Below are 13,712 nucleotides of genomic sequence, written 5' to 3'. Positions count from 1 at the left end.
GGGAGATAAAGAGAGATAGAAGCGAGAAGGAGGAAAAAGGGAGAGAGAGAGAGAGAGAGAGAGAGATAGTCATTATTAGTCAACAAGCCTTTATTTAGTATCAGGCCCTATACAAAGCCCTGGGAATGTGAAGAAAGACAAAAACGCTATTCTTGCCCTCATGGAGTTCTCACATTTCAATGGAAGAAATATCAATGGCAAGAAGATATACAGGGTAGAAGGAAGGCACTCTCAGGGATTAGCAGGCAAGAGGAAGGCCCCAGTCTTTAGAAGATCTCTTGAAGAAAATGGAATTTGAGGAAGACAGAATAGCCAGGAGTTGGGGTCAAGAAGGAGGAATATGTTATGTGCTTGGGAAGCAGTCAGCAGACTGGCCAGGAGATAAATGAATTTTTGACCAGAGCAGCCCCCAAGGAGCACAGAGGCATCTCCATTTGCACCTTATAGGTGGCCTGCACCCCTAAAATCACCATTCTGTGATGCATCACTGCATTAAGCCCATGGATTTTAGATTTATCTGGCCTCCCTCCCTGGTCGCCTCATAGTGCATTCATTCGACCCTAGGCTTGTTGATGTGATGACAAAGAGTTCTTTTTCTCTCTAAATTGGCTGTGGAGAACAAGCTTCATTAGCCAGCTCTGTCTCAGCACTGTTGTGTCTGCAGTAACCAAGTCCACAGTGGTCGATGACATTTTAATGTAACAAAAACAACTCTTTCTTTTTGGCATTCATGAGCAATCAGGATTTTAATGTTTTATGATAATTAAATATCATATTTCATATGTGACAATCATTAGAGGCCTATTAATGATTGTGAATCTCACTGGGGTCTTCATTAAGTCCTTAGAATCTAGCTCTCTCTCGTGTCTATCTTTTTTTTTTTTTTTAGTATTATTGAACTTCAGCACTCTAGTCGGCCCCCTACCTCTTATGTCTGCAAAGAACCAGCAATCAGATCTATTGGCAGATTATCTCTCTGTGTCTGGGCTTTTATTCTACAAGTTTGTAGCTTTCTTTTTTAAACCACATTTTTATTACTTTGTCCTTGAATAAGACTGTAACTAATATTCCTGAAATTTATTAATATTCCTGACATGTTCACACATGGCTTGCTCTATTATTATCCTATTGGTTATTTCATTATTAATTATGTTATGTGAGTAAATGCAATAATTCAGTTACTCACTAATTCAGTTGAAAGGTAACATTGTATAAGAGGATAGTTTATTAGACTTGGAGGCAGGAAGAGTTAGGCAATGGGTATTTTGAACCTTCCATAGGCCAGGCAATGGGCTAAGTGCCTGGGATTCACATTCTGTCACTGACATTCAGTAACTTCTGAGTGCTTAATCAGCAATTTTTTTTTGCATTAATATAGTAAGAGCGCAGCTAGGTGGTGCAGTGGATAGCACACCAGACCTGTACTCGAGAAGGTCTGAGTTTAGTCACTTACCATTGTGTGCCTCAGTTTCCTCGGGTGTAAAATTAGCTGGAGAATGGTAAATCACTCCAGTATCTTTGCCAGAAAAAACCCAAAATAGACTCACAAAAAGCTGGACACAGCTAAAAATAAATGAACAACTGAAAAATAGTCATAATGTCAAGCTTGCTAATAAAAATTGTTTGTAGACATTGTTAGACACCATGGGACTTGAGTTCATATCCTGTTTCAGACACTTAATTGTTCTAATTTCTTTCTTTTAATTTCTTTCAGCCTCAGTTTCCTCACCAGTGAAACAAGGAGATTGTACACAGTGACTTCTAAAATTTCCTCAAGCTCTAAATCTATGAATTTTTTTTTTTGGCAGAGCATATGGGTTTGTAGCTGGTTGCTGTTGTTATAGTTGAGAGAAAACTGCCAGGCTTCTGTGTCAAATAATGGAGCGGTTCTCTGAGAGCCCTTTGTAATTAAAATGCCATATGCCTGTTGTTCAGTATTCCCAGGACTCTAACATCCTGCAGCCCATGAATGTGGCAGGAGCCCCAGATTGAAAGTTCGGAGGATGGGTTCCCACATATCCTCCACCCTTGTCTACAGGGATGATTCTGATGGCCTCCAAGGCTCTTTTTCTGCTCATTTATGAAATAAGGCTTAGACTAGGACTTTCCTGAGAGGCTACAGTTCTGGAATCCCTTCTCTTACTTCTATCCTAAACAGTGTGTCTTTAAATGATTGTTAAGTTTTACTAAGAGAGCTCTCCCAGACCAGAACCTCTCCCTTCCCTCCCAAGCCTTTGTGTCCACCATGATTCTAGGCCAGATCTTCCTGTGTGCAGGATCCACTCAAAATGCCTTGGGCTTTTCTTCTCATATCTCAGGGGCACCTTGTAGTATTCAGACAGTCCATCTGTTTTCTCTCCTTGTCACTTTGGAACAGCCCCTCCCTCCTTTCCTAGAGAGTTTGTGTGGGATTTGTTGAATAGTGAATGAGATAGAATAATACAAAAGATTCTGAATTTGTATTTCAGAGGCTTGGATTCAAATTTGGACTCCAGAAAAGGCCTTCCTGACCCCCTCTACAAAAGGGGAGTGCTACTTAGATGCTCTATATAGGGTTATTTAGGGGTGGATGGGAGTGAATACCTTTTTTTCTTTCCAATAATAATGATAACTAGCATTTATATACTGCTTTAAAGTTTGCAAAGCACTGTGCATAATTGATCTCATTTGATCTTCTGAAAAACTCTGGGCGATAGATGTATTATTATCCCTGCATAATTTTTTCAAACCTTAAAACATCATATACACATATGTAGCTTTATTACTATAATAATCCACTGTCCCAAAAGTTTCAGTGCAGTTTAAAGCTTTTAAGCCTTTTAAGCTGCATAAATATGCATATTCATATAAACTATTATATCATTACTATAAATATTATATATAATTACTTTTTAAAGCTGTATCTATTTTAAAGTAATAGCTTAAAGCTATTATAGTTGAAAATGACACTGAGATTTTTGAGACACCCTGCATACATCATTATCTGAATCCTTTTCATGGCACAGAATAATCCTAGCTGTTCAAAGGCTGTATTTTCTACTAGGTTTGGTCAAGCTAAAAGGACTTCAAGTGCGAGTTGAGTGATAAAATATAATCTGAAAACTGACCCAGCTGAACTGAAAGAAGTTCCTTGACCGATGAGCCCTAGGGAGGAACATTTGGGGGACATACTGACTCTTGAAGGTCCTCAGAGATTAAAAAAGAGTTCTAATTTGTGGAAGTGGAGGTGGTGTCCACAGACAAAATCAGAACTTGAACTAGCCTATCCATATACAGCTACTTTGTGGGCTGATTAGTCCCACAAGAGAGTGTGTATAAATGGGAGAGCAAGTCAGACCAGTGAAACCCCAGAGAATCTACATTTCTTGGATAATGATCTATATTTCTGGCCTTGTACAGTTATCCATTCCACATTGCATCAGCATAAGAAATTAAATGGAAATATTTGGGGAGTTTTGCAAAAGCTGCAGATAACAGGTAAAGGGTAGTAGATGAATCAGACAAAAGTTTAGAAACTCACAAATACATAAATTATATTTATAATATCTTATACTACCAATACTTTATCTTTTGATACTATATAAACACCCATAAAAGAAAAATAAATTTGACCAGAGAGGGTCAAAAAATTGTATGTGAATTTTTCATATCAGGGAGTATCACTCCCCTAATCTCTGACATGTATAAAGGATAACTACTAACTGAGATAGTGTTAGAGCAAAGTCATACTACTCAGTACAATGTTATCCAGAGCCAGAGTATCCTTGAGTGAACTCTGTGGATTCCAGTGTACATATATAAACATCTCTACCTTGGGTTCCTGAGAAGTACTGTGAATTAGGATGCCATTTTCATTTTTACAATAAAAACATTGTCTTTTGTTTGAATCAGATCTTATGGAGGGATTACAGGGGAGATGTAAACACATGGAAATGTGCACTATAGGTATGTATGTAGGAATGAGGAAATTCAAATCCATTTTTAATTTATTCTCTGCTACTGTTTAAATCTCTCCAATGATTAGCTTGCTATATAACCTTGTAAACAGGATCCTACCAGGTGGAATTTGTTAATTGTCATTCCTGGTACAGAAATTAGCTTGTTCTCTCTGTAGGTGATAGTGTAAAGTTGTCCTTCTTCTGTCCTTCTCTTCCCCTCTCCCTAGCTCCTTTAAATTAAAAACTTCTTGAGAATAGAGACCATGACTTCTGACTTGCACTATAGTGGGTGTCCCATAAATACTGCTGACTGATTGAACAAGAGAAAGGCCTCATTCCCTTCAGGATCCAGACTGTCAAATGAAGAGAATTATGGAATTTGGCAGCACATCCTGATTTTGCTGAGTTCAGGATGCAAGTATTTATCTAGGACAGAAATGGGCTTTCACCTTTCGGCCTGTTGAGAAGCCCCATGTATGGCTTTGTTTGGAAAATCTGGGCTAAAACAGGTCTCATCTGCTTTTAATCTGAATATTAAATCATGGCCACCATCCTCTTGTTTACTTAAACTGTTTGATGTAACAGAAAGAGTTTTAAGCATATCTTTTCCCCCTTATGAGTTTTGTTTACTCTTTCTGCAAAGTGAAGGGGTCACTAATTGTAAGAGAAATACAAATTAAAACAATGCTGAGGTTGCTGAAAATAACCAAAATAATGGAACCAATGTTAAAGAGACTATGAGAAAACAGATATACTGATACATTGTTGGTGAAGCTGTGAATTGGGCTGTCCAAGGCTAACCAATTTGATAGCAGTTTTGAAATTATGAAGGAAGATGAATATAACAATGTAACTTTTTTTAAGTGAAGCTAAACTCAAAAAATGAAAAAAAAATAATGATCCTAAGACAAAAATGATGAAACTTCTCTCCTACACAACGGAGAGATAGAGACCTAGAAGGGGCAGAATGTTGCATACATTTTCTGCTTCTGTCTTTTAGTTGTCTTTACACAATTTTTTGTTGTTGCTAGGGAGGGTTCACTCCAGAGGGGTGGAGAGAAGTTGACTGTTCCAACTCCATTTCTCTATTTTCTTATGATCTTAAAGTGAAGATAAAATAAAATGATTTTTTAAAAAGAAAAGGAGTGTTTTATACTGAATGATTCCTAAGATACTTTTCTGTTCTAAATCCTATGATCCTTATGCTTTTAGGGATGAGGGGATTTTATACTTTGTGAGCTGAAAGGAAACATTGTTGTGTTTATTGTGTCCCTGGTGGTGCTACCTGGTCCTGTACCACTGCACAGTGTAAGTGGAGAGTCCCAGAATCTCAGGTTTGGGAAAGTCCTTAGAAACCATCTGGGCCAGTTTTTATTGTAACAAGAATCCGCTGTACAGCTCAGACATTGTCCTACAGCCTTTGCTTAAAGACCTCTGGTGAAGGGGAACCAATTATATTCCAAGACAACCCGTCTCACTTTCAGACAAGCCTAATTATTAGGAAGGTTTTTTTTCCTTTTGTACAATTAGTTTTATCCCTCTGTGCCTTTTCCAATTTGGTCTTAGCTATCCCCTCTAGGACTAAAGAGAAAAAGTCTAATCCTGTTTTCTTATGTTGTTGTTGTTGTTGTTAATTTTTTCAGTCCAAAACCCCATTTGGGGTTTTCTTGGCAAAGATAGTAGAGTGATTTGCCATATCCTTGTCCAGCTCATTTTACAAATGAGGAAACTGAGGCAGAGTTAAGTGACTTGCTAATAAGTATAGTAAGTCTCAGCCAGATTTGAAATCATGAAGAAAGTTTTCCCTGACTCCTCATGACAGACTTTCAAATAATTGAAATTGGTTATCATGCCTAATTCCAACCCCCAATCCTCCAGCTTTATTTTTGTTGTATCCCCATTCCGGTATTTCTATCATTCCTCATAGAGCATGGATTTAAGACCCTATCTTACTAGCCTTATCTGTATTGTTCCAGTCCAAATTATTGGACTGTTCTGTTTCTTGAACACACCCTCACTTTCCTTCTTGTGTATTTTTGCTTCTTTCATTCCTTATACCTGGGATGCCCCACTTTTTTCTCTTCATTAGCTGAATTCTCACCCTTCTTTAAAGCTCAACTTAAAGCCTCACCTCCTCCAGGGAGTCTACCTCATGAGCCCTTTGTTGACAATGACTGTCCTCCTCAGATATCACATAGTACTTGGCCTAGACCTCCTATTGTGTATTAGAGTTTTCTGTGTTTGTATTTTACTAGTCTGTAACTTCCGTGATTGCCACTACTGTGTTTTGTCTCCATCTAGCACACGGTATGTCTCTGTACATACTGGTTGCTTAATCAGTATTTGCTACAGGAATGAATACATTCATGACTTGACTGAACACATGTTGAAGATGGTAAAAAGCTTTCTGTAATACTTCCTGTTTATTTGATTTGGGTTCCAAACAGTGGCTTGAAGGTGAGAGGTTTAGTAATCCATTATCACTCACCCAACGCAGCCTGGGGTCCTGTTTGCTTATGTCTGAGACAAGGTCTGTCTCAATTAACAGTTCCTGGGAACTTGGATAGAATCACTGACCCAGCACTGGCTAGTGTCCCCCCAGATCTGTGACTCCCCTCATTCCTTGTATTCTCAGAGGTCAATTTTGTCATCTGGGTTTCTTTGCATAGTTTAGATGGGTAGAGAAGTTCTATCTATTTTGATAAATTTCTTAGATCTTTGTGGTTCTGTCCAAACACAACACTGCAACTTTAAAGCCCAGAAGAGCCATAACCTCTGTTTCTGGGGCAGCTGGTTTATTTAATGAAAACCCTGTCTTTATTGGTCTTTAGCCAAGCTAGCTGTATCAAAAGTCCCCAAGCAGAGCAGGCGGTATATCAGTCTGGGGTAAATCATGTGGCACCTATGGAACGGGGGCTTTCTCCTAATCTGAAATGTCCATCTCTCTGCCACTAACTCCTAAATTTGCTCACAGAGTTCAAAAGGGTGTTTGGGAGAGCTCCACAGACTTGGTCCTATGTAAATTTGTGTTCCCCAAACTAGAGGCATTTGGGTCTGCTCTTTGTCATATTATCAATAGGAATGTCCATTTCCTTCAGTCTTGATGATTACAAGGCACTTTTCTCACATACCACTGTGAAACAAGGATTATTAGTTCCCATCTTATAAATGAAGAGGCTAATTTAATTTGCCCAGGATGACACAAGTGATAAGTGTGAGTCAGAATTTAAATTCAGGTTTCCAGGATCCATTTCAGCATATTGTCTACTGTAGCACAATGAGTAGAAAGAGATGGATGGAGTCTCAATAGATAATAGAGCATTGGACTTAAGAGTCAGAAAAACCTGAGTTCAAATCCAGCCTCAGACACTTATTAGTTAAATGAATCTTGTCAAGTCACTAAAGTTCTTAGTTTTTGTTTTCTCATTTGTAAAAAGGGATAAATTGCTTCTCAGAACTGTTGTAAAAATCAAATGAGATAATATGTATAATATTGGAAACCTCAAAGTGCTATACGCTTGCTTGTTATTATTGTTAGACACTTCCTTGGGCTGTAATTATATTCCTGTTAAGCTTTCAAAACAGCATCTTTATTTACTCTTTAACATGAGATTTTTCTGGATGGTGTTATAATAATTGCAATTCATATCTGTCTGGCACTTTAAAGTCTATAAAACTTTTTCCTCCAAATGTCCTGATTAATGGAGGTAGTGCTCTTATTGCAATTTGAAAACTTAGATTTCAGAAAGATTAGAGACTTTCCTAGAATGATTTAGATAATAAAGATCAGAGCCCAGGATTTGAACCTTTCCACATGAAGGCCAATACTTGTTCCAGTATTAAACCACACTGGATAAAAGATACTGGATTACTTAACCTTCTTTTTCACAATGTAGCTGGCTTTCTCCAAGTTGAGTAAATTGCTGTATGGTATATGGGAAGTGGATTGGTACATTGGACCTGGAGAGTTCAAATGCTGCCATAAACATTTACTCTCTGTGTTGTCATGAACAAATTACTTTTCCTCTTTCTACCCCCAAGTTCTCTCATTTGTGAAATAAAGACAATAATAATATCTACCTCCTAGGAATTTTGTGAGGATCACATAAAATCACTTTGCAAACCTTAAAGCACTATATAAATGCTAGTTATTATTAGTCTGTTTAACTGTATAGGGGCAGGTTGGGCAAAGTGTTCCTCAAGGCTATGAGTGGGTGGAGCCTTGAACTTGACTTGTAGCTTTTCTGGATATCTCTCTCTTGTAAATGATATCCCCTGAGTTTATAGAAACATGTTGTTGAATAGTTTTTCCAGTTGGGTTTGATTCTTCATGATTCCATTTGAGTTTTATTTTTTGTTTTTTATTTTTTAATTTTTTTTAGCAAAGATATTGGAGTGTTTCACCATTTATTTATTTCTCTGGATCATTATATAGATGAGAAAACTGAGGGTTTAATGACTTGGCCAGAGTCACACAGCTGGTAAGGGTCTCAGGCCAGATCTGAACTCAAGTTTTTCTAACTTCAAGCCATAGAACCTTTAAATTCTTTGGCATTGTAAAGACTATCTCTTGCCTAATGGAGTTTGGTCTCAGTTCCTTCCAAATAATAAGAATTCCTTGCATTGATACAATCTGTTCTAGTTTATATATAGAGTATCTCACTTTTATTCTCAATATGTAAATATAAAAATGTACACAAAATAAATATAAGGGAATATGGGGGAAAGGGTCACGATTTGCCAAGGGAATCAGGGAAGGCTTTCTTTAGAAATGGCATTTAAATTTCATTTTGAAGGCACCTGGAGATTCTTGGATTGATGTGAAGAATGCATTTTGTAAACCATAAAGTGCTTTATAGAAGTGTATTTTCACCATCATCCTCCTTTTCCTCATTGGACATGTACAATGTTTTGCAAAATCTGAGAGTGCTCTGCCAACCTGAGCTCTAACAATGTATTATTGCTTCTATGCCACATTGAACTGTGTTTTCTCTTCCTGCTGAAAATGCCGAGAGTTAGATCCCTGACCTGACAGGCCTGTTTGTCTCCTAGATCACCCAGCAAGCCTTCAGAACCCGTCCAGATTGCGGACTCCACCTCCTCCACTATCTCATGCCCACACCCCCAACCAGCATCACGCTGCCTCCATCAACTCCTTGAATCGAGGCAACTTCACACCACGCAGCAACCCCAGCCCAGCACCAACAGACCACTCTCTTTCCGGAGAACACCCTGTCGGCCCCCCAGAGTCTGCCCATGCGCAGGACAACTGGTTACTCAACAGTAACATCCCACTGGAAACCAGGTAAGTCTGATACCTCATCCCTTGTGCTGTCCCTAAATTCCCAGAGTCAGAGGGCCAGAGACAGAAGCTGCCCTGCTAATTAGAACCGAGGTGCCATTCTGATAATTTGGGGATAGAGATAAGACAGAGATAAGAGATAGCCCAAGATGGAGAACCCCAGGCTGTCTTGTATACTCTACATATTCAGAGAATCAGAGGAAGGCTTCACTGGATTGGATGATCAGATGCTCTATGGAGCACTTCTGGAGAGACATAGTTTTAGAGCCATGAAGTATGTATGGTTTCCTCACACCCAGGAGATTCTGAGTCAATTGACACTGAAACCCAAGACACATCTTGTTATGTTTGCCAGATTTCAGGTAATTTTAGAGCCCAAATTTTTCATTTTATAGATGAGGCAGCTGAGGTCCAGACATGTAATGGGATCTGCCCAGGCCATAGAGTCAGAAAGGTCAGAATTTGCATATTCTGGATTCTGATCCACAGTTCTTTTCACTATAGCATCACTTCTAAGATCACAAATCTAAAGCTGGAATGGACCTCAGAGGCCATCTAGTACAATCTTCTCATTTTGCAGATGAGGAAACTGAGACCAAAAGACCTTTAAATGACTTGTCCAACTTCATACTGATAGCTGTCATCAAAAATGGATTTGAGATACTGGTAATATAAAAATTAAGCCATGACATCTAAGAAGAAATTTGCTGGAAGGAAGGAAAGAAAAGAAAGTAGAATGGAGGAAGGGAAGGAGGGAGAAAGGAAATAAGAAAGGGAGAAAGGAACAAAGGAAAAGAGGAAGGAGAGAAAAAGGGAATTAAGGAAAAGAAGGGAAGAAGGGAGCAATAGAGGAAGGACAGGAAGAAGGAAAGTGAAAAGGAAGAAGGAGGAGAGAAAGGAAGGAAAAAAGGAAAGAAGGAGGAAGGAAAGAAAAATAGATTTATTAAACACCTTATCATGTGCAAGCCACATGCTAAGCATTTTATACATATTCTCATGTGATCCTTACAACAATCCTGGAAGTTTGGAGCTGTTTTTATCATCCTCATTTTTGCAGATAAAGAAACTGAGGAAGACACAGGTGAGGTGTTTGGGGAGGGGCATACAACTAGTAAGTCTCTGAGGCCATATTTAACTCAGAATATGAGTTAATATGAGTTAATTTTTCCCCTTACTCTGAGCCTAGGGTTCTAATCACTTTTCCACTTAGCTGCCATGGAAAGAACTTAAAAAAATTCCAAAGCTAAAAAATGTAACCAGTTTCATAGATTAAAAGTGTTTTTATTTCTTTATCTTTGGAAGGAGAGGATCAATAACCTATTTAAGGAAGTGAAATAAATCAATACATTGAAAAGATTTACTCATCTGGTGAAACTTGGCATATAACGATCGTACTTGTGCTTGCTAACGCAGAAAACATGGCGCCTGCTAGACCTTAATGAGAAGATCAAGGATTGCTGGGTTTTTCTCTCTCTGAATAGTTCTTCAGAAAGAATGCCATCCAGAAAACTTGCATACCAGCCACTTAGTCGATATTGCTTCTGTTATCGGTGTGCACTGGTTGCCTGCATGCTTCCTCCCTTTCTGTGATCATTAACAGTATTGGATAATTGTGTGTCATTCATGGCCTTACGTAGCCTAATCAAATCTCCATTATTGAAAATGTGTTCATTGAATTACTGCCCACGGCTGTAGCAAGTGATCGGGCGTTCAGTGTTCCAGATTTGTCCAAGAGATCGTGAGAACTGAGCGGTTTGTTTTGTTATTAGCTTGTGCCATTCACAGGAGGGAAAACTCCCAGTGAGAAGTCATCTTGGTAACCCCTTACCCTGGTCCTATATGGGAAGAAAGCAGGCTCCATTTGTAAGATCAGGAGCTGGTCAGGACCTGAGACATAGCAGATGGTCCTTCTATACAGAGAACTGAGACTCATTAAGGCTGTGACTTGTCCATGGCAACATACATAATGAATAACAGCAGAGGCAAGATTTAAGCTGGGATATTCTTTTAAAAAATTTTTTTATTAAAGCTTTTTAATTTTCAAAAGATATGCATTGATAATTTTTCAACATTAACCTTTGCAAAACCCTATGTTCCAATTTTCCCCCTCATCTCTACCCCCTCTCCTAGATAGCAAGTAATCCAATATATGTTAAACATGGTAAAAATATATATATATATGTTAAATCCAATATACGCATACATATTTATACAATTATCTTTAAACTGGAATATTCTACCAGTCAGTCATGCTGCCTTTTAAGATTGAAATTCTCCCTCTGGAGCTAACTGCCTGTGTGACCATATCCCTTCACCAACCTGGCTCTGAGTTTTCTTATCCAAAGAATAGGGGGGAAGGGGTAAGTCTGGATGGCTTATGAAACCCTTTCCAGCTGGACCCCAAAGTTCTATAAAATGTAGAAGGAAGAACATTGGCCTTGGAAACAGGAAAACAGGGAAGCACTGTCCCTGGCAAGGTTTATGAGTCAAATCTTTCTGAGATCAATTTCCTTATTTATAAAATGGGGATAATAAAAGCAGATACAACTTACCCCTTAGGAATGTTGTGAAAAGAAGGTTTGAAATGATAAAGCACTATTTAACTATGAATCATACTGTGACCACTCTGGGCTCTATTTTCCTTATCCTTTGAATGGGGGAAATCATCTTTGTACTATATCACTCACAAAGATGTTAGAAGAAAGTGCTTTATAAACTGTCAGGCACTATAGAAATGCAAACCACTTTGTCATCATTGTCTATAAGAGCGTAGGAGAACCTTTTTCAGGTGTTTAGCAGACAGGTTCTGTAAGACAGGTTGAGAGCAGCTATAATAGTCAACAGGTTCCCAAATGGCTTAAGTAGAATTAAATGTTTTTCTCTTTCCTGATTTCCAGAATTTGTAAAGTCAAATGATTAGGAATGGGGATGCATTGTTTCTGTATTTAAGAGAGCATCCGACTAGCATCTGAAGCCCTACCCATCTCCATGGCAACAGGGAAGTAAAACATCCCCATTACTGCTGCATGGGGACCACAGTCCTAAATCTCTCAGCTGGATAAGTGGATGCTCTGCCTCTCAAAGTAGGCATGCATATGCAGATGATGTTCTCATTAGATTCTGGGGCTCTGCTAAACATACTGTGGAGGAGGAAAGAGAATGTGGTTGTTGATTTTGGATGGCAGGGAAAATGGGGCCACTAAGGAAGGTGGAAGACCATTTTGCTGCCTTAGCCGCCTCTCTGAAAGTGTTGTGGCCAGTAAGGTTTGGATAGGACCATTGAGTCACTCATTCATGAGACGCACAGACCTCCCCCTTTCCCTTACTCACCTCCACCCGCATCCTCTTCCTTCTTTTTCCTCTCCTATCTTTTTATATTAACTTTCCTTTTTCCTCTTTTCTTTCTTCCCCTCTTCCCTTTTTTATCCTCTTTCTTCCCCTTTATTCTTCTTCCCTTCTTTCCTTCCCTCATTTTCTCCTCTCATTCTTCCTTTAATCCCTCTTCTCTCTTTTCCCTGCTTCCTTCCTCCTTTCCCTTCTCTTCTCCCTTTTCTTCTTTAATCTTCCCTTCTTTTCTTTCTCTCACAACATTTATTAAACACTTTGTATAAAAGTTTCTGCTAGATTGTGTACATATGTATAATTATTGTACGTTTTATTTTTATTTTCATGATAGCAGTAGAAAAACATTACTTTTGGTTCAGAGGTTTGAATCTTAGCTCTCATACATGGCTTTGAGCATATGAGCCTCAGCTTCCCTTACTATAAAGTAAGAGAGATCACTTTATGGAAGTTGAAGTCCCTTCCAGCTCTGCATTCAGGTTAATCCTCACTTCCTTCCTGCTGGAGGGATGGGTGTACACCAATGGAAATTCTGGGTTGTTTTTTAATTCAGTTTTCTGCAGTGGTGAGTTTAGGCTGGACTTTTTTTTTGGATAGTTTTCTGAAGGCCCTGGTTACTTTCTTGGGTCTTTCCATGTCTTGGCATTAGGCCTGAAAGCCCAAAGTACAGCACAGTTTTGTAACCATTGCCCAGCAGAGGCTTTCAGAGGGATGGAATAAACAAAGAGAGGGGAAGTGCAACAGGCTGGGGGAAAGCAAGATTATGTTTTTTGATCTCCCTCTGTGTGGTGAGGCACAGTATGCTGTACTGGAAAGATCAATCAGTTTGGAATCAGAGAGAAGTGTGATGAGGGCCTGGCTCTGTCTGGCTCTCCTTTTCTTCCTCAATCCTTCTTCCCTGATTTCTTCCTCTTTGTCTATGTTAGTCCTTCATTCCCTCCCTTCCCTTCTTACTTCTTCCTTTATTCTCTTCATTTTCCCTTCTTTCCTCCCTTCCCTTCTTCTCTTCTTCCCCCTTTCCTTCTTTTCTCCTTTCCTCATTTTTTCTCTGCTCCCTTCCCTTTTCCTCCTCTCTTTCTTTCCCTCTTCCCTTTTTCCTCCTTTTTCTTCCCCTCTTCCCTTTTTTCTCC

General features: G+C 38.9%; 1 protein-coding gene across 5 annotated transcripts in view; it reads left to right on the top strand.

Annotated features, from left to right (window-relative positions):
* Positions 1-13,712, top strand: part of TENM4 (teneurin transmembrane protein 4) — a 1,164,499-nt gene that overhangs the window by 805,193 nt on the left and 345,594 nt on the right. For all 5 annotated transcript variants that reach the window (XM_031963708.1, XM_031963710.1, XM_031963707.1 and 2 more), the window contains one exon: positions 8,991-9,243. In XM_031963708.1, the coding sequence (XP_031819568.1) occupies positions 8,991-9,243 (253 nt within the window). The remainder of the gene's footprint in view (positions 1-8,990; positions 9,244-13,712) is intronic.

The sequence above is a fragment of the Sarcophilus harrisii genome, chromosome 3, assembly GCF_902635505.1.
Source record: "Sarcophilus harrisii chromosome 3, mSarHar1.11, whole genome shotgun sequence".
Classification (NCBI taxonomy): Eukaryota; Metazoa; Chordata; class Mammalia; order Dasyuromorphia; family Dasyuridae; genus Sarcophilus; species Sarcophilus harrisii.
Note: the sequence above shows the minus strand (reverse complement) of the source record. Positions and strands in the feature narration are given on the sequence as shown.